The 16,134-nt window shown below is 41.0% G+C and overlaps 1 protein-coding gene across 3 annotated transcripts; it reads right to left on the reverse strand.

Annotated features, from left to right (window-relative positions):
- Nucleotides 1–265: 265 nt before the first annotated feature.
- cnr2 (cannabinoid receptor 2) lies at nt 266–11,794 on the reverse strand. Of its 3 annotated transcripts, none has more exons than XM_068010914.1 (3): nt 11,546–11,794; nt 10,996–11,100; nt 266–2,911 (listed from the first exon to the last, which is right to left on the reverse strand). In XM_068010914.1, exon 3 carries the CDS (start codon nt 2,759–2,761, stop codon nt 1,628–1,630), a length of 1,134 nt encoding a protein of 377 aa, XP_067867015.1. In that variant the 5' UTR covers nt 2,762–2,911; nt 10,996–11,100; nt 11,546–11,794; the 3' UTR covers nt 266–1,627. The 3 variants fall into 3 exon arrangements, with proteins under 3 accessions (XP_067867015.1, XP_067867016.1, XP_067867017.1); XM_068010915.1 differs by lacking the exons at nt 10,996–11,100; nt 11,546–11,794 and adding exons at nt 6,011–6,085; nt 9,703–9,747; XM_068010916.1 differs by lacking the exons at nt 10,996–11,100; nt 11,546–11,794 and adding exons at nt 6,007–6,085; nt 9,703–9,747.
- Between the last annotated feature and the right edge of the window lie 4,340 nt (nt 11,795–16,134).

Below are 16,134 nucleotides of genomic sequence, written 5' to 3' on the forward strand. Positions count from 1 at the left end.
TAATAATAAGGAAGTTCAAATATATCAAGCAGCCATGGCAGTTCTCTAAAGGTGATTGATTCATGACTAAGATTACCTTTGTAGGGAAACACCTCAGGAAAGGAGTTTGTTTTGCGCAGTACCTCTAAATGGGCAGTATTGTGCCAGTCATCTGTTAAACGCCTCACCTGATATTCAGTTCTATTAAAGTAAATGTATAATGGACTGCGATGCAATGCGATATGGTCCATCTGTGCTATCATCCAAGATGAATTTCTATTCCACAGTTTGGGATTTTCGTCTCAAAATGTTGCAGTCAAGATTACAGACTGGCCCCACAGAAAATTGCAGACATGATCCATCTTGTATTACTCAGGTACACTAATGTAGTTTAATGAATATATACAATTATAGAAAGTCTATTACAAAGTCTTTTCCCCCCCCTTAAAAGTAACTATTTGAACAGAACATGGCTTTAATTCCAATTGTCATCTTAACAAAATAGCACACTTATTGCCTGGAGAACATAAACTAACTCACTTAAACCCCATTAGTATGTATTTTCTGGGTTGTCAGCAAAAATAGAGTTGGTCAGCAGTCCACAATGATGCAATTGTTGCATTTTAATTTAATCATTTCCTTTAATTATGCATGCTGATTATCAATAATAAGGAAGGAGTTCCTGCTAATTCTTATCAACCTCAATAAGAATGGAAGGGAAAGGATAGCAGAGCAAACTCCAATGGCCAGTGATGACTTCATCTACCAAATGCACACATTATCTGGCCAACTGCCAGTGGAGCCTGCAAACTCTATCATGAAGATATTGCTGCTGCTGGAAACAGACTGAACCACTCAATAGATCAGGTATGTGCAGCAATCTATAGGATGAAACAAGAATTCTTAAAGCTGATTTATAAAGTTGTGAAACTAACAGAATTTTTTTTGTACCAATTCTTAGAGCAAAGCTCTTGTGTATTTATAAAAATATGCAATTAAAATTCTTTGTTATAACAGTACAAGTAATAAATACACTGAAAAAACAAATGAAAAGTTTTCACATGGGCATCTGATTTGATTCAGCAGTCTTGTTTCGACATGGTGTGTATTTGTCAACTGCAATCAGATTGCTGTTTTAATATATGAACTATAAACCCATGAAAAATATTAGTGGAGTTTCCCCTTTTTGAGCTTGTTCTCTCTCATTGGTGAGATGAAATTCTCCAGGATCCTTACCACAGTAACTTTCAGAAAGGCATCTATTTGTTTTAATTGTGCTACATATTGATCTCCATGCAGATTTTATGAAACATGGTCATACATTTATGACACCATGTTTGGCAGTGAATGCAAAAAGGGGTTGTTCACTTTTTGAAATGTTGATGAAATTGACACAGAAATTAGGAGCACTAATCCTTTTTTACAGAAAAAGTGGCCAAATGATAAAATGAAACTATTCTTTTTATCAGCAAATAGAAGTTCCATTACTAGGTGTATTGAGATCACTCAGTTCCTATATTCCCTTAAAAGAGGTGCCCAGTAGCAGCGTTCCCAATAAATGGCATCAGCTGGACTACTCATTTTCTTTGTGAAAAGTAACGTTTTGGCCTGAATATTTAATATCCAGGCAATCAATGATTTGATTCAGTTAAAGACAATTCTCTGAATTGGCAATTTTGCATTGCTCGGATGATGAACAGATGGTCACAATTGTATTGTTGTTTTTGAAGTGTCCATCTGACTCTATGCTGCCCTCCAGAGATGGTAGCTGCCTCTTGTGCCTAGACAAGATATTTAGTAATACAATGCGCATATCTCTGCTCCTTAGGGCATAAACAATGGGATTCACTGTAGAATTTACCAAACACAGCATGCTGCAGAAAGCAAATACCTTTTTGGTGTCTTTGTTTACCTTGGCAAATACATCATATATCATCAGAGTCAAGACCGGAGACCAACAAGCAATCAGAATGATTAATATTAGGCTCAGTGTTTTGGCAAGTTTAATATCCATACGTGTGTGCCCCATTTTTATGTGCCCTTTCCTTCCTTCTTTCTGTTTCTCCATGTAGACTGAATGAACATGGGCTTTCCACAGAATATGTATATAGGCATAAATTATTAAAATTAACAGGAAGGTTATAAACAGAATCCAGCAAGCTAAATAGCTTTCATCTACCAGAGGAAATAGCTCAGAGCACTGACTTTGAAACTTAGAGCAATTCCATCCCATCAAAGGAAGAAAAGCGATAAAAACAGCAACTGACCACATAAATAAAAGGCAGATCACTGCTTTTCTCCTCGTTAAAATTGTCCTGTATTCAGAAGGTTTGTGAATGCATATGTACCTGTCAATGGCTGTGAGCAGCAAACTGCCCACTGAAGCTGAGAAAGATGCAATAACCCCTCCAAGTTTAAACAGGAAAATGTAATTTTCATCCTCACGCTTGAAAACGTGGAAGTTGACAAAACTGTACACAAAAATAATGCTTGCAAAGAGGTCGGCAGATGCAAGGCTAGTTATAAACAAATAAGAGGGTCGACTTCGAAGTTGTGGGGTAAAGAATACCATGCATAAAACTAAAATGTTCTCCAAAACAGTAAATGGCCCCACTGTTAAACACAATGCAGCAATAGCTTTACTTTGGCCTTCTGTGAGGATCATGAAGCATTCCATATCCATTAAGTTATGATCGCAAGTCTTTTCCATAGTTGTGGTTGTATTATAAGAAATGGTTGAAGTTGTAGTTGAATTAAACAGAAGTGAATCATTTTCATTCATTTTAGAAGAATGTCTTTGAAACGCTATTTCTCAAAGATCCTCTGTTTTTCTTATGGAGATTTAATAGGGTTGAGAATCTTTAAAGATGTATTTAAATGCTGAATTTTCAAAATTTCTTTATTTTTTCGGTACCGACTATCCACTTTATACCTAGGAAAAATTTTAAAAAAATTAAAATGGTGAAGATATTTCAATTTGACAATTTTTCTAATGTTCTGATATTTGTAGTTATTGTGAATACCTATTGAGGTAGTAGACTCTTTTCTATTGCTGTTTTGTTATCCAGTGCTCAACAAAGTGAATGAAGCACCATTTCCACCCTTCGAGTCTTGTAATATTTCTGAGACCCCACTGACATCTCAGACCTCCAGCCCTTTGATGGCATTTAAATGTAGTTTTAGAATAGGCATCAGGAAAAGTGGAAATGTCACAAGGATGCGTATGGTGCAAAGTCTTAGCACATCTTATTAATGATTTTTTTTTGCCATTTTTACAATGGTTCATGTGGTGATGTTGTGCCTTTTTGAAGACAATGAACAATAATGTGACAATTGGTAACTCTTAATATATTGGTTTATGTTTTCCATATGGTGCTACATTCGAAGAGCAACAAAAAAAGCTTAATGTAAAGAAAGGGTGGGCAAGGCAGAGATTTGCTATTAAGGCAAGGGGGATTTGACAAGCAGTGGTTTAGGCCTCACTGAAGATATCATAAATAATCCTCAATCACAGTTCTCTTGCTGCTGTAGCTAGGGTTCTGCAGATCCCTCATCCTGTGCATGATTTTGAGCCTCCACCCTGTCACTATCTGCGCCTCTATCCTCTTCTGGAATGCCAAGGCGTACTCACAGGCACACATGAAGTGGGAACAATTCAAAACAGATCAGCCGTGGCTGGAAAAGACATTTGCATATTAACAGAGTGTGTTTTGAAGGACAGAGCAGCCATTCCTTGACGCATTCAACCCACAATGGACTTTTGATCACCGGACGGCAAAACTTACAGTTCCATTAGCATTAGAGAAACAATATCTCTTTCTGTAGCACAGTCTGTGCTACAATATGGTTTCTGTCCTGCTTCCAGATAGTTATAGAGAAGGCCTCCAGTACTTGCATGCTACTGTTAATCTACAAAGCATTCAGAAATTCTAGCTGCATTTTCCAAATATATTCTTATTATCTTTCATGGCCTTCCACAAAATGAGGTTTTAGATTGAAAGGACCATGTTTTAAAGAGCTATTGTAACCCCAGTAAAATAATTATCATTCCAGAAGGAACTTTTTAAATGTAAAGCATGACCAATATCTGAAATAATTTGGTAGATATGTAAAGTCCTCCAAACAGGTACGATCATGCAGCGGTTATGTTGCTGGATTATTAATCCAGAGAATGTGAGTTCAAATGCCACCATGGGCAGTTTGAGAATTTGAATTCAGTTAAATAATCAGGAAATTAAAAAAATCTAGTAACAGTAAAGAGTGACGGGATTGTCATTAAAAACTTAACTGGTTCACTAATGTCCTTTTAGGAAAGAAAACCTGCTGTCCATACCCTGTCTGGTCCATACATGACAGAATCACATCAACATGATTGATTCTTAATTTCCATCTGAAGTGACCTCGCAAGATACTTATTTGTATCAAACTGATAGAAAGAAGAACAAGAGAAAACATGAATGGACCACTCAGCTGAGACCCATGCATTGAATCAGGACATGAAAAAGATGTATCCAGCCTGTAAAGTCCTCTTCACTAATATCTGGAGACTGTTCTCAAAGTTGGGAGAACTGTCCCACAGACTAGTCAATCAACAACCTGACATAGTCATAGAATCATGTCTATCATCCAACGTCACAGACTCTTCCATCACCGTCCTGTGTATGTTCTGTCCTACCAGCAGGCCAGATCAACCAGAGGTGGGGGTAACAGTGGTATATAGTTGGGAGGAAGTGACTCTGGGAGTCCTCAACATTGCCTGTGGACCCCATGAAATCTCATGGTTTCAGATCAAACATGGGAAGGATTATCACCTTCCCTCCCTTAGCTGATGAATCAGTTTTTCGCCATGTTGAACACCACTTGGAGGAAACAATGAGGGTTGCAAAGACATAGAATGTATTCTGGGTGGGGGACTTCAATGTCCATCCCCAAGATTGCCTCAATAGTACCACCACTGATGGAGCTGGCCAAATCCTGAAGGACATAGTTGCCAAACTGGCCTTGCAACAAGTGGTGAGAAAACCAACACAAGGGAATAACCTACCTCCTCACCAATATATCTGTTGCAGATACAACATCCCTTCAAAGCATCAGTAGGAGGGACCTCCAGGAGTCCAAGTTCCATCTTCATACTGAGGATTGTGTTGTCTGGCACAGCCACAGTGCTAAGTGGGATGTATTAAAAACATACCTAGAAGCTCAAAACTGAGCATCCATGAGGCACCATGACCATTATTAGCAGCAGCAAAATTGTGTATCACCACAATCTGTACCCTCATGGTCTTGCATATTCCTCACTCCTCTATCACAAGCAAGCCAGATGATCAATGCTGATTCAATGAGGAGTGTAGAAGAGCATGCCAGGAGCAGCACCAGCTGCATCTGAAAATGATATATTAACCTGGTGAAGCACCAATACCAAACTATAAGCATACTAAACAGTGAAGGCAGTCTGCTATAGACAGAGCTAAGTGATCCCACAGCCAATGGATCATGTCAAAACTCTGCAGTCCTGTCACATTCAGTCATGAATGATGGTTGACAATTAAGAATCTTTGAGTGGAGGAGGAATCTCCATCAATAAGCATCCCCACCCTCAACAATAGTGGGGCCCAACATGTGAGTGCAAAAGACAAGTTTGAAGCATTTACAAATATATTCAGCCAGAAGTGCCTTCTCAGTCCACTCTTGAGGTTTGCATCATCACAGATGCCAGTGTTCAGACAATTTGATCCACTTCACATGACCTCCAGAAGCAGCTGAGTGCCCTGTACACTGTAAAGGTTACGGGCTTCAACAACATCCCATCTGTTGTGCTGAAAACCTGTTTTCTGGAACTAACCATGCCTCCAGCCAAATTGTTTCAGTACAGCAATAACACTCATCTACCTGACAATGTGGAAAATTGCCCCAGTATGTCTTGCCCCCAAAAAGCAGAAAAAGTCCAACCGAGCCCTTTTAACCCATTCTCAATCATCAGTAAAGGGATGGAAGGAGTCACTAATAGTGTTATCAAATGACACTTACTCACCAATAATCTGTTCACTGCTGCTTGATTTGGGTTCTGCCAGGACCACTCAACTCCAGATCTCATTACAGCCTTGGTCTAGAAATGGATACAAAATTTGAATTCCAGAGGTAGGGTTAGCTTGACTGCCCTTGACTTCAAGGCAGCACTTGACTACGTGGCACCAAGGATTCTGGATAAAAAGGTCAATGGGATCCTGATATAAAGGAAAAAGGTTATGGTTGTTGGGGTGCGGGGACAATAATTTCAGTCCCAGCTCATTCTAGACTTAGCTGCTTCATCAATAACATTTCCTGCATCTTAAGGCCAGATGTAGTGCCGTTTGTTAATGATTGCACAGTGTTTGGATCCATTTGGAATTCCTCAGATAATGAAGCAATGCAGCAAGATGTGGAAAACATCCAGGCTTGGATTGGTAAGTGGTAATTAACATTTACACCACACAAGTGCTAGATAGTGACCATTTCCAACAAGAGAGAGCCTAACCATCTCCCCTTGATGTTCAATGGCATTACCATTGTTGAGTCCCCATCACTTGAAGTCCCCAGCATCACAGATGCCAAACTTCAGCCAATTTGATTCACTCCACGTGATATCAAAAAACGACTGAAGCACTGGATATTGCAAAGGCTATGCGCCCTGACGATATTCTGGCAATAGTACTGAAGACCTGCGCTCCAGAACTTGCCACACCCCTAACCAAGCAGTTCTAGTACAGCTACAACACTGGCATCTACCCGGCAATGTGGAAAATTGCCCAGGCATGTCCTGTACACAAAAAGCAGGACAGGTCCAACCTGGCCAATTACCGCCCCATCAGCCAACTCTCAATCATCAGTAAAGTGATGGAAAGTGTCATCAACAGTGCCATCAAGCAGCACTTGCTTAGCAATAACCTGCTCAGTGACGTTCAGTTTGGTTTCTGCCAGGGCCACTCCGCTCCTGACCTCATTACAGCCTTGGTTCAAACATGGACAAAAGAGCTGAACACAAGAGGTGATGTGAGAGTAACTGCCCTTGACATCAAGGCAGCATTTGACCGAGTATGGCATCAAGGAGCCCTAGCAAAACTGAAGTCAATGGGAATCAGAGGGAAAACACTCCACTGGCTGGAGTCATACCTAGCGCAAAGGAAGATGGTTTTGTTGTTGGAGGTCAATCACCTGAGCTCCAGGACATCACTGCAGGAGTTCCTCAGGGTAGTGACCTAGGCCTAACCATCTTCAGCAGCTTCATCAATGACCTTCCTTCAATCATTAGGTCAGAAGTGGGGATATTCGCGGATGATTGCACAATGTTCAACATCATTTGCAACTCCTCAAATACTGAAACAGTCTGTGTAGAAATGCAGCAAAACCTGGACAATATCTAGGCTTGGGCTGATAAGCGGCAAGTAACATTTGCGCCACACAAGTGCCAGGCAATGACCATCTCCAACAAGAGAGAATCTAACCATCTCCCCTTGACATTCAATGGCATTATCATTGCTGAATCCCCCACTATCAACATCCTAGGGGCTATCATTGACCAGAAACTGAACTGGAATAGCCATATAAATACCGTCAGAGGTCAGAGGCTAGGAGTCCTGCGGCGAGTAACTCACCTCCTGACTCTCCAAAGTCTGTCCACTATCTACAAGGCACAAGTCAGGAGTGTGATGGAATACTCTCCACTTGTTGGATGGGTGCAGCTCCAACAACAAGCAAGAAGCTCGACACCATCTAGGACAAAGCAGCCCGCTTGACTGGTACCCTATCTACAAACATTCACTCCCTCCACCACCAACGCACAGTGGCAGCAGTGTGTACCATCTACAAGATGCACTGCAGCAACCGCACCAAGGCTCTTTAGACAGCACCTTCCAAACCCGCGACCTCTACCAACTAGAAGGACAAGGTAAGCAAATGCATGGGAACAGCACCACCCCTCCAAGTCACACACCATCCTGATTTGGAACTATATCGCCGTTCCTTCACTGTTGCTGGGTCAAAATCCTGAAACTCCATTCCTAACAGCACTGTGAGTTTACCTACCCCACATGGACTGCAGCGGTTCAAGAAGGCAGCTCACCACCACCTTCTCAAGGGCAATTAGGGATGGGCAATAAATGCTGGCCTGGCCAGCGACGCCCACATTCCATGAATGAATAAAAAAAAATTAACAAGAAACTCAACTGAACCAGTCATATAATTGCTATGGCTATTACAGCTGATCAGAGGATGGATATTCTGTGGTGAGTGGTTCACCTTCTGACTCTGCAAAGCCTCTGCACCACCTCTAAAGCAGAAGTCAGGAGTGTGATAAAATAACTTCATTTACCTGGTATGGGTACATCTGCAACAACACTCAAGAACCTGAACACCATCCAGGAAAAAGCAGCCCACTTGATTAGCATCTGATCCACTAACTTAACTATCCACCATTCCATCACCGGCATACCATAGCTGTTATCAATAGGATGCACTGCAACAACTCAACAAGGTTGCTTCAGCAAAAGCTCCCCATTCCATGACCTCCACTACTTAAAAGCACAAGGCCAGCAGATGCATGGGAATACCATCATCAGAGTTTCCCTCAAATCACAAAACATCCTGATTTGGACTTATATCACTGTTTATCTTTGTTACTGGGTCAAATCATGGAACACCCTACCCAACAACATTGTGGGAGCAACTTCACCACATGAGCTGCAGTGGTTCAAGTCCAAAGCTCCCTGCCACCTTCTGAAGGCCAATTAGTGGTGAGTAATAGATGCTGCTTTGCCAGCAATACCCACATCCTGAGAATAAATTTTTAAAATAATTATTTTGCATATTTTTCTTTTACAAGAAAAGGATGCCATTGACTGCCAATTATACATGTGTTGCCCCATTGGCAGCTCTCATAAATGTAAAGCACACAACCTCCACATAGGTTAATTCAGTGCAGGCCCATTTACGTGGGTCTAAAAAAGCTCCTATCTAGCCTGTTATACACACTGAAAGATTACATGCTTTTGCCATGATGAAACTAGCATCACAATGTGAGCATGCTGAGGCTGGAACAGGCTTAATGTTGCCAGCAACAATGGTAACGACCGCAATGACAACAGCTTGCATTCAAATTACCCCTTTCGAACCCAAAAATACATGGAACAAAATTCTGACAGTGCCCGCCAGTGCTGAACCCACCAGAGCTGCCAGAAACTCAGGTGTCATCTGTGGATGTGCCCGTGCCAGAGAGAGCTCTTCTGTCATCCCTTCAGTCCCCTTAAACGGGGGACCAATATTAGAATTTTAAAAAGAAAACTTTCAGACCTTCAAGTGCCCTTCTGGGGCTGATTTCCTCATCTCACTGATATATGTCAGGTCCCATATGGGCTACCGAAATGCGAACTGCCAGGATAGGGAGGTCCAACCTCCTCTGCATCGCACCCTTGGAAGTGGCGAGCAGAAGCTCCACACCTCACAAGTCACAGGTGTGATCAGGATCCAGCATCTGAACCATTGGACTACCGCTGGTTATGGCAGAAGTCTGGAGCAACCGTCAAATAAATCTGGTACCTGAATGCAGAAAAAAATTCCCAAGGCACTTCATAGAGGAATATGGGGTAAACCATCCTGTCAAATCTCCCGGCTCAGCCATTGTTTGCAACTGTGTCGTGACGCGGAATTGCATCATGACCAGATGTTCCCAAAGCCATCTCTTGAACTGACCTCCCAAGAACACACCGAGACCAGAACAAAGTCGCAGATTAACCGTGGGAGAGTGGTGCAAGGAGATTGCTTTAGCGTTGCTTTCCTCGGATCGATCGCACAAGATTCTCAATGTAAAGGTGCCACTTGTTCATTTTCCTCCAGTTCAAACTCGTCTGGGCTAAGGGAACCTTTCCTGTCACCGTGCCACACACTGCCAACCAAACGTAAACTGTAACTGATGAGCAAACACACAACCACTGTCTTCTGGCTCCTTACTTTGCACAGCCAGAATCGTGTCCTAGTACCAAAGCAGAGGTGTTACAAATGTGGAAATTTATTTCCATTTTGCTTTAAACGATTCTTAGTGATTTATAACTTCAATGCAGCCTCCTCTGAATTGAAACTGCACTCTAAATTTCGTCCAAAGATGAATCAAAATGTTGTCCTTACCAAGTGTTTATTAATTTAAAAATCGAACAGGGAATCAGAACAGAGCCAACGGGAGTTATTCATTATCTTCATGAAACGCATTTCTCCCGAATATTTCTGTACTGTAATTTCTGTCAATTCTAAAAGGGAGTTGTCACTCATAAATACACTTGACAAAGATTTTTGTGTTTGTATACATACGATATGATATCGTTTGCATTCAAAAAATATAATACCATTGAGGAAAAACAGAGCGTTTTTTCAGCGTGTCTTCATCACGCTACTGTATGTCGTATTCAAAGTTCCTTTGAACAATCTCGGTGCTATTTCAAACTGTATTGATATCTAGCCTGCCCACACTGGGTCGCTGTCTCCAACAGAGGTTGTCAGCATAATTACATAGAGTGTGCTCCATTACCATGTTTAAGCTGATGTGTTGTATTATTCACAAGAAACAGAATATGCGCGCTGTCTGCCACTAATATGTTCTCGACAAGATTGTATCTACGAAAAGCTGGAGTGTGGGACTAAATTTACACAGCTCCTTTAAAGAGCCGGCAGAAACGGGCCTTCTGTGCTGTAAGATTCTCAGTTTTCCACATTCTCAACCATACAACACTTTCCCAATTTCAGCTACAACTTCACAATCTCCGATTCCTTCTCCTTTCCCACCAAAATCAAGAAATGAAAAAAGCAAATCGTGTGAAATCATAAGAAAAAAATTGACATAAAAATATCTATCTGTCCAGCTATTTTGATTTGAGACAATCCTACAGCCGGAGCTATTCCCTCCCGCTCTGGAATGCAGTCTGTTCCAGGGAGCTGAAAGCAAGGATTCCAACAGGGCTGAGCCGCTTTCACTCATAGTGGAAATGTCCTTACCTCAGTGTACCTGAATTCGAGTTTGTGATGTGAAATGAAGTAGGGATCCAGCCCCCGGAGCCCTGACCTTCTGCAGGGATTGCCGCCTTCACGTCTGACCATTCGCTGGGATTCGACACAAGTAAAGGGAAAAGTCAATTTCTCAATTTTAAGATACTGTTGCAAACTGCGCTGCGGAGATAAATGATCTACCAGAGCACACGGGGATTAAAACTGTTCCTGCAATTCCGTATGTTAATCGTAAATTACTTTTTTGCTGTTAGTCGCAGGCAGGCGATTTCAAACAAGGTTCGGCGCAGTAACTAAATCTGCCTCACTGTACAAGCAGAAAATGTTCGTTATTAATGTATCCTAGCTCCACACACCACTGACCACCTCCAGGCGCTTACCCATTGTCTCTCGAGATAAGGAGGCCAAAGAAAGAAATTTTATATCTAAGCGCAAAGCCAAATGATAACTTTTATGAGGCGAAATATCTATTTACAAGAGCAGACCAGAACCAGAACAGTTCCAAGTGGAAGATTATATGTTAATCATTGATATTTATTACCTTAATTCTACACGAGCCACTCACAGACACTGGAAGTACTGGGTCTCCTTTTATTCGATTCCTGGTGTTTGTGTGTGACTGATCAGCCTCGGATACTATGAAATCTATCCCCGGCAGACAGTTCTGGATCTCGGAATCCTGATACTGATCTCCTTTGGTGTGTTCCTCAGCTACCCGATCGCCTGTCTCCGCTGTGATTCCGTCTGGTCATCTAACAGCGCGCGTTCCTTTTTGTTTCTCTCGCAGTGTTTCATCACATGTCACAAGTCCTGTTGATTGTCGCTTCCTCGGTCACTGGCTCTCACACTGCCACTGTCTGCCCCCACCCACCCCCCTCCCATTTCAGCAACTACAGCTCGTCTTTCACATAATACAAAAAAAAAGCTGGCAAGGAATTCCTTGACAACGCATATTAACCCGCGTTCGAGGCGCCACTTTTGTGACAGTCCCTCCTTCCCCCAGACTTTGTGTGCGAGAAATCTTCTCTAATATAATAAAATCTTCTCATCTCCTGAACTATATACCAGGAAAGCAGAGGGAAACAATTGTAACGAAATTGTTTCCGACGATGGTTTATTAACCCTAGATCGGTCATGAACATAGGCTGCCTGTCACATATCAGCAAGCTATGGGATCTCCATTGTGAGGGTACAGCCTGGCGTCAGTTTTGATATTCTTAGAGAGTTTAAAAAAACAGCTGGAATTTACTGTCACTGAGAAGCTACATATAGAATAACCGATATCCGAGAGGGAGGGAGTTACACGCGGATAATTTCAATGAGGGATTTAGCTGATGTGAGAAGCAGGAAAACAAACCTTGTGCAGTTTGTGGGCATCGACTGTAACCTCAGGCGGTATTTTAATAACTCCTTAGTGCCTATTTAATAAGATATTGCATGTAATGTAAGCATTATTAATTTTTGTCACTTTAACCTATGATATATGTTACAGTTCTTTTGCTGTGGTTCGTCTGTCGGTAGCATTAAGAAGCTGTAGATAACGTGGAATCCCTGAATCTGGCAGAAGCAGTTATAGACAATCGATCTGAACAGCAGTAAGGACAGGTACGACATGACAGGTTGGTGGATGACATGTCCTGCAGTTTGTTTTCAGCCAATTACTGAGTTACATTTAGTTAGAAAGTTTTTAGAGAACAAAAACAGATAAGGAAATGTTCCATTAAACGTCAACACCGTAGATTATCTCTTCACGTCATGAAAATCCAATTAATGGGCATTAGAATTCAGCTCATTCTGGCGACCATCTTAAACTCTTTGTTAGAATCTCTAAGAAACGTATTGCCACGACATGTTACCGTAAAAAAAAAACTTGATCATACTTGTATATAAAGGAAGAGGCAATGGTGCAATCAACAATACTATGGATTTGGCCGCATGACTGAAATCATCCGCCATATAATAAATGATTAAATTTGCTGTACAAAACTTGCAGGGGAGTTTATAGAGCCCCTGTCCAGAATCCGAGCCTGTCACAAACTCCCAATTAGCATAGCCTCTTTAAATTAATCTTCAAATATATTTGAGTTAGTTACACTGCTTCACATTTCACTGTGCATTTTATACATGCAATATAAAATACACAATGAAATTAATAAGCCAGCACATGGAATATATATATAGGACAGCAAACAGCTAGCAATGACTTACAAGGACCATGAACGTCTGCAGAACCCAAAGAATGATTTATATCTTTAAAGGCATTGTAACTTAATTTATTGTGTATAATGTGTATTGAGTTTTTGCGGTAAAAACGCTGTCCGGGCCTTTTTTGTATTTTCTTACCCTTAAACAGTAAAAGCAGCGTGATGTAATTAAAAATAAACTTGATCATTAAATAGACCCTGATAGTTTAATAGTACCTTGTATTAAAGGGTTTAAAATTATTATTGGTAAATAAACTAATCATTACATAAAATGTTTAAACCTGAAATCTTTTACAACGATTTACATTTGTATTGTTACAGCTTTATAGCACTTACCGTTGGTTCAGTGACTTGTTCATTGTACCATCCTTCCTTTCTAATGTAATTCTATTTACTCTTGCTAATTTCTGGATACAAAGACAATGGTGCTGTAAAGCGAAACTGTGGCTATTGATAGCTCAAACTATTCAGCTGTTAAATGTACAAACACAAGCATAGTGAAAATATTGCTTTTGTTGTGCCTGTATACAAAATCAATTATAAAAATCAGTTATTCTTTAAAAAGGACTGCCCTACACACCATAACATGCCAAGATGCAATGATATCCATTATTGGTTAAAGGCATACAGACTGAGTTGTTGCTCTTCATTCAGACTTGAGGTTCTTGATTATGTAAAATAGCAAATCACCCAGCCTGTTTGCAGCTTCCCCTTAAATCTGAATATTTTGAAATTTGAAATATCCAGTGTGTAGTATAGTTCCCATAATATAAAGGATATTGTTCTACATACAGTAGCTGCCGGACGTGACAAAAGACATCAATTGCCAATAATGAAGAGGAACTCACGACTTTTCATAATCCAAGCATTTTAACAATGAAAAAGCTGCAAGTGTCGCTTAACTGTTTATGTAAAATCTGATGTTTCAAGTGGATGAAGGGCAGATGAGGGTCATGGTGTGTATAAACTGCTTCATGACCTCATGGGAGAGGCTCCATGGACCCGCTTATCATTTCCTCACCTTTATTTTCATAGATTTATATATTCAATGTCCCTATGTATAAAATCCAGAATTCCACTAGCTATTTTGATTGCCTCTTTTACCTGCATTCCAACATTCAAAGATCTATATATCTGCACCCCTAAATCTAAATCTAAGAGGCCATATGGCAGAACAGGAACAAGTGGGATGATGACATAAAAGGGCTCCTTACAACATGGCCTTACTGCCAAGGAAGTACAAATGAGAGCCCTGAATCATAATGGTTGAAAGGAGCCGATAGTGGCAATGTCCTCTTATTAATAAGCCCCATGACAACAACCGAAATCTCTCTGTTCCTTCATTCTGTTAAGAATCTTACCGTTTATAGTATGCCTACTTTGAAAGTTCTTACCCCCACCCGCAAAATGTTCTATACAATTTCAGCCACCCGTTTTCCTCATCTGCCAATTTACGTTCTCCCTGCAGCCTCTTCCCATTTTTCTCCCAGTTTACCATGTTTCCTAATTTAGTACCACCAAAGTACAATGTCATTCCTCATATTCCTATGTTATAATCATTCATATAAATAAAAACAGCAAAAGAGGTCCCAGCATAGATTCCTGTGGCACAACCTTAGTAAATAGAATTCACCTGTCCTGAATGTGCTAACAGCAGCAGTTTGGAGATTGCTGAAAGCAAAACTTTTTTTCAAAAGGGATGCTACTTGGAAACTGCTTCAGTCCGGAGAAGAATGTTTGAACTGAGTTGCTAAAATGAAATCCTTTGTAAACCAGTGCTGCTGTCCTATTAGAACAGACAGCAGGCTGTTCCTGTCTGTAACCGTTTGCTTTAATCATTGTAGATGTGTACGCCTTTGCTCATTATTTTGTCATTGTTAATAAGAGAATCAATTTATTAAATATTTTGTCTTCCATACATGCTCTCTTACAGTTAATCTGACAAGGTCGGGCAGCAGCTCTAGAGTGTCTCTCCAGTTCCCCATCTCACCACCACCTCCACACGTACTCCCCCACCCCCCGCCTCCCCGGCACGCCACTCCAGATTCACATCCTGCAGTACTAACATTAGAATCAGCCTGCTGCTAAAATAATGCACAAACCTACAATGGAAATATTTTGCATGATGGACACATGGGTGGAATTTTATACATTTATTTCTGATGGTCTGCATAGTTTGTCCTGAACAATTAAAGCATACCAACGTAGAACTGTAGCATATATCTTTAAGAGACATTATTTCAGTGAGCGTGCAGGGCCAGAAACTTCTTGTGAATTTCTACTCATATCTGACATTAGTAACATGGTGGCATGGTGATAATGGTGCTGAACTAGTAATCCAGAACCCTGGGGACAGGGTTCAAATCTCATCAAAGCAGCTGCTGGAAGTTAAATTCAACTAATGCGTGGCACAGTGGTGCAGTGGTTAGCACCGCAGCCTCACAGCTCCAGCGACCTGGGTTCAATTCTGGGTACTGTCTGTGTGGAGTTTGCAAGTTCTCCCTGTGTTTGCGTGGGTTTCCTCCGGGTGCTCCGGTTTCCTCCCACATGCCAAAAGACTTGCAGGTTGATAGGTTAATTGGCCATTATAAATTGCCCCTAGTATAGGTAGGTGGTAGGGAAATATAGGGACAGGTGGGGATGTGGTAGGAATATGGGATTAGTGTAGGATTGGTATAAATGGGTGGTTGATGGTCGGCACAGACTTGGTGGGCTGAAGGGTCTGTTTCAGTGCTGTATCTCTAAAACTAAAACTAAAAACTAATTAATAAATTCAATTACTTAATAAAAATCTGGAATTGAAAGCTGGGGGCATGAAACTGTCCTTAATTGTCAGAAAAATCCATCTGGTTCATTAATAGATACATAGAAAAATTATGACACAGAAAGAGGCCGGCTGAAAAAACTAGCCACCCAATCTAATCCC

Source organism: Heterodontus francisci, chromosome 31 (genome assembly GCF_036365525.1).
Source record: "Heterodontus francisci isolate sHetFra1 chromosome 31, sHetFra1.hap1, whole genome shotgun sequence".
Taxonomy (NCBI): domain Eukaryota; kingdom Metazoa; phylum Chordata; class Chondrichthyes; order Heterodontiformes; family Heterodontidae; genus Heterodontus; species Heterodontus francisci.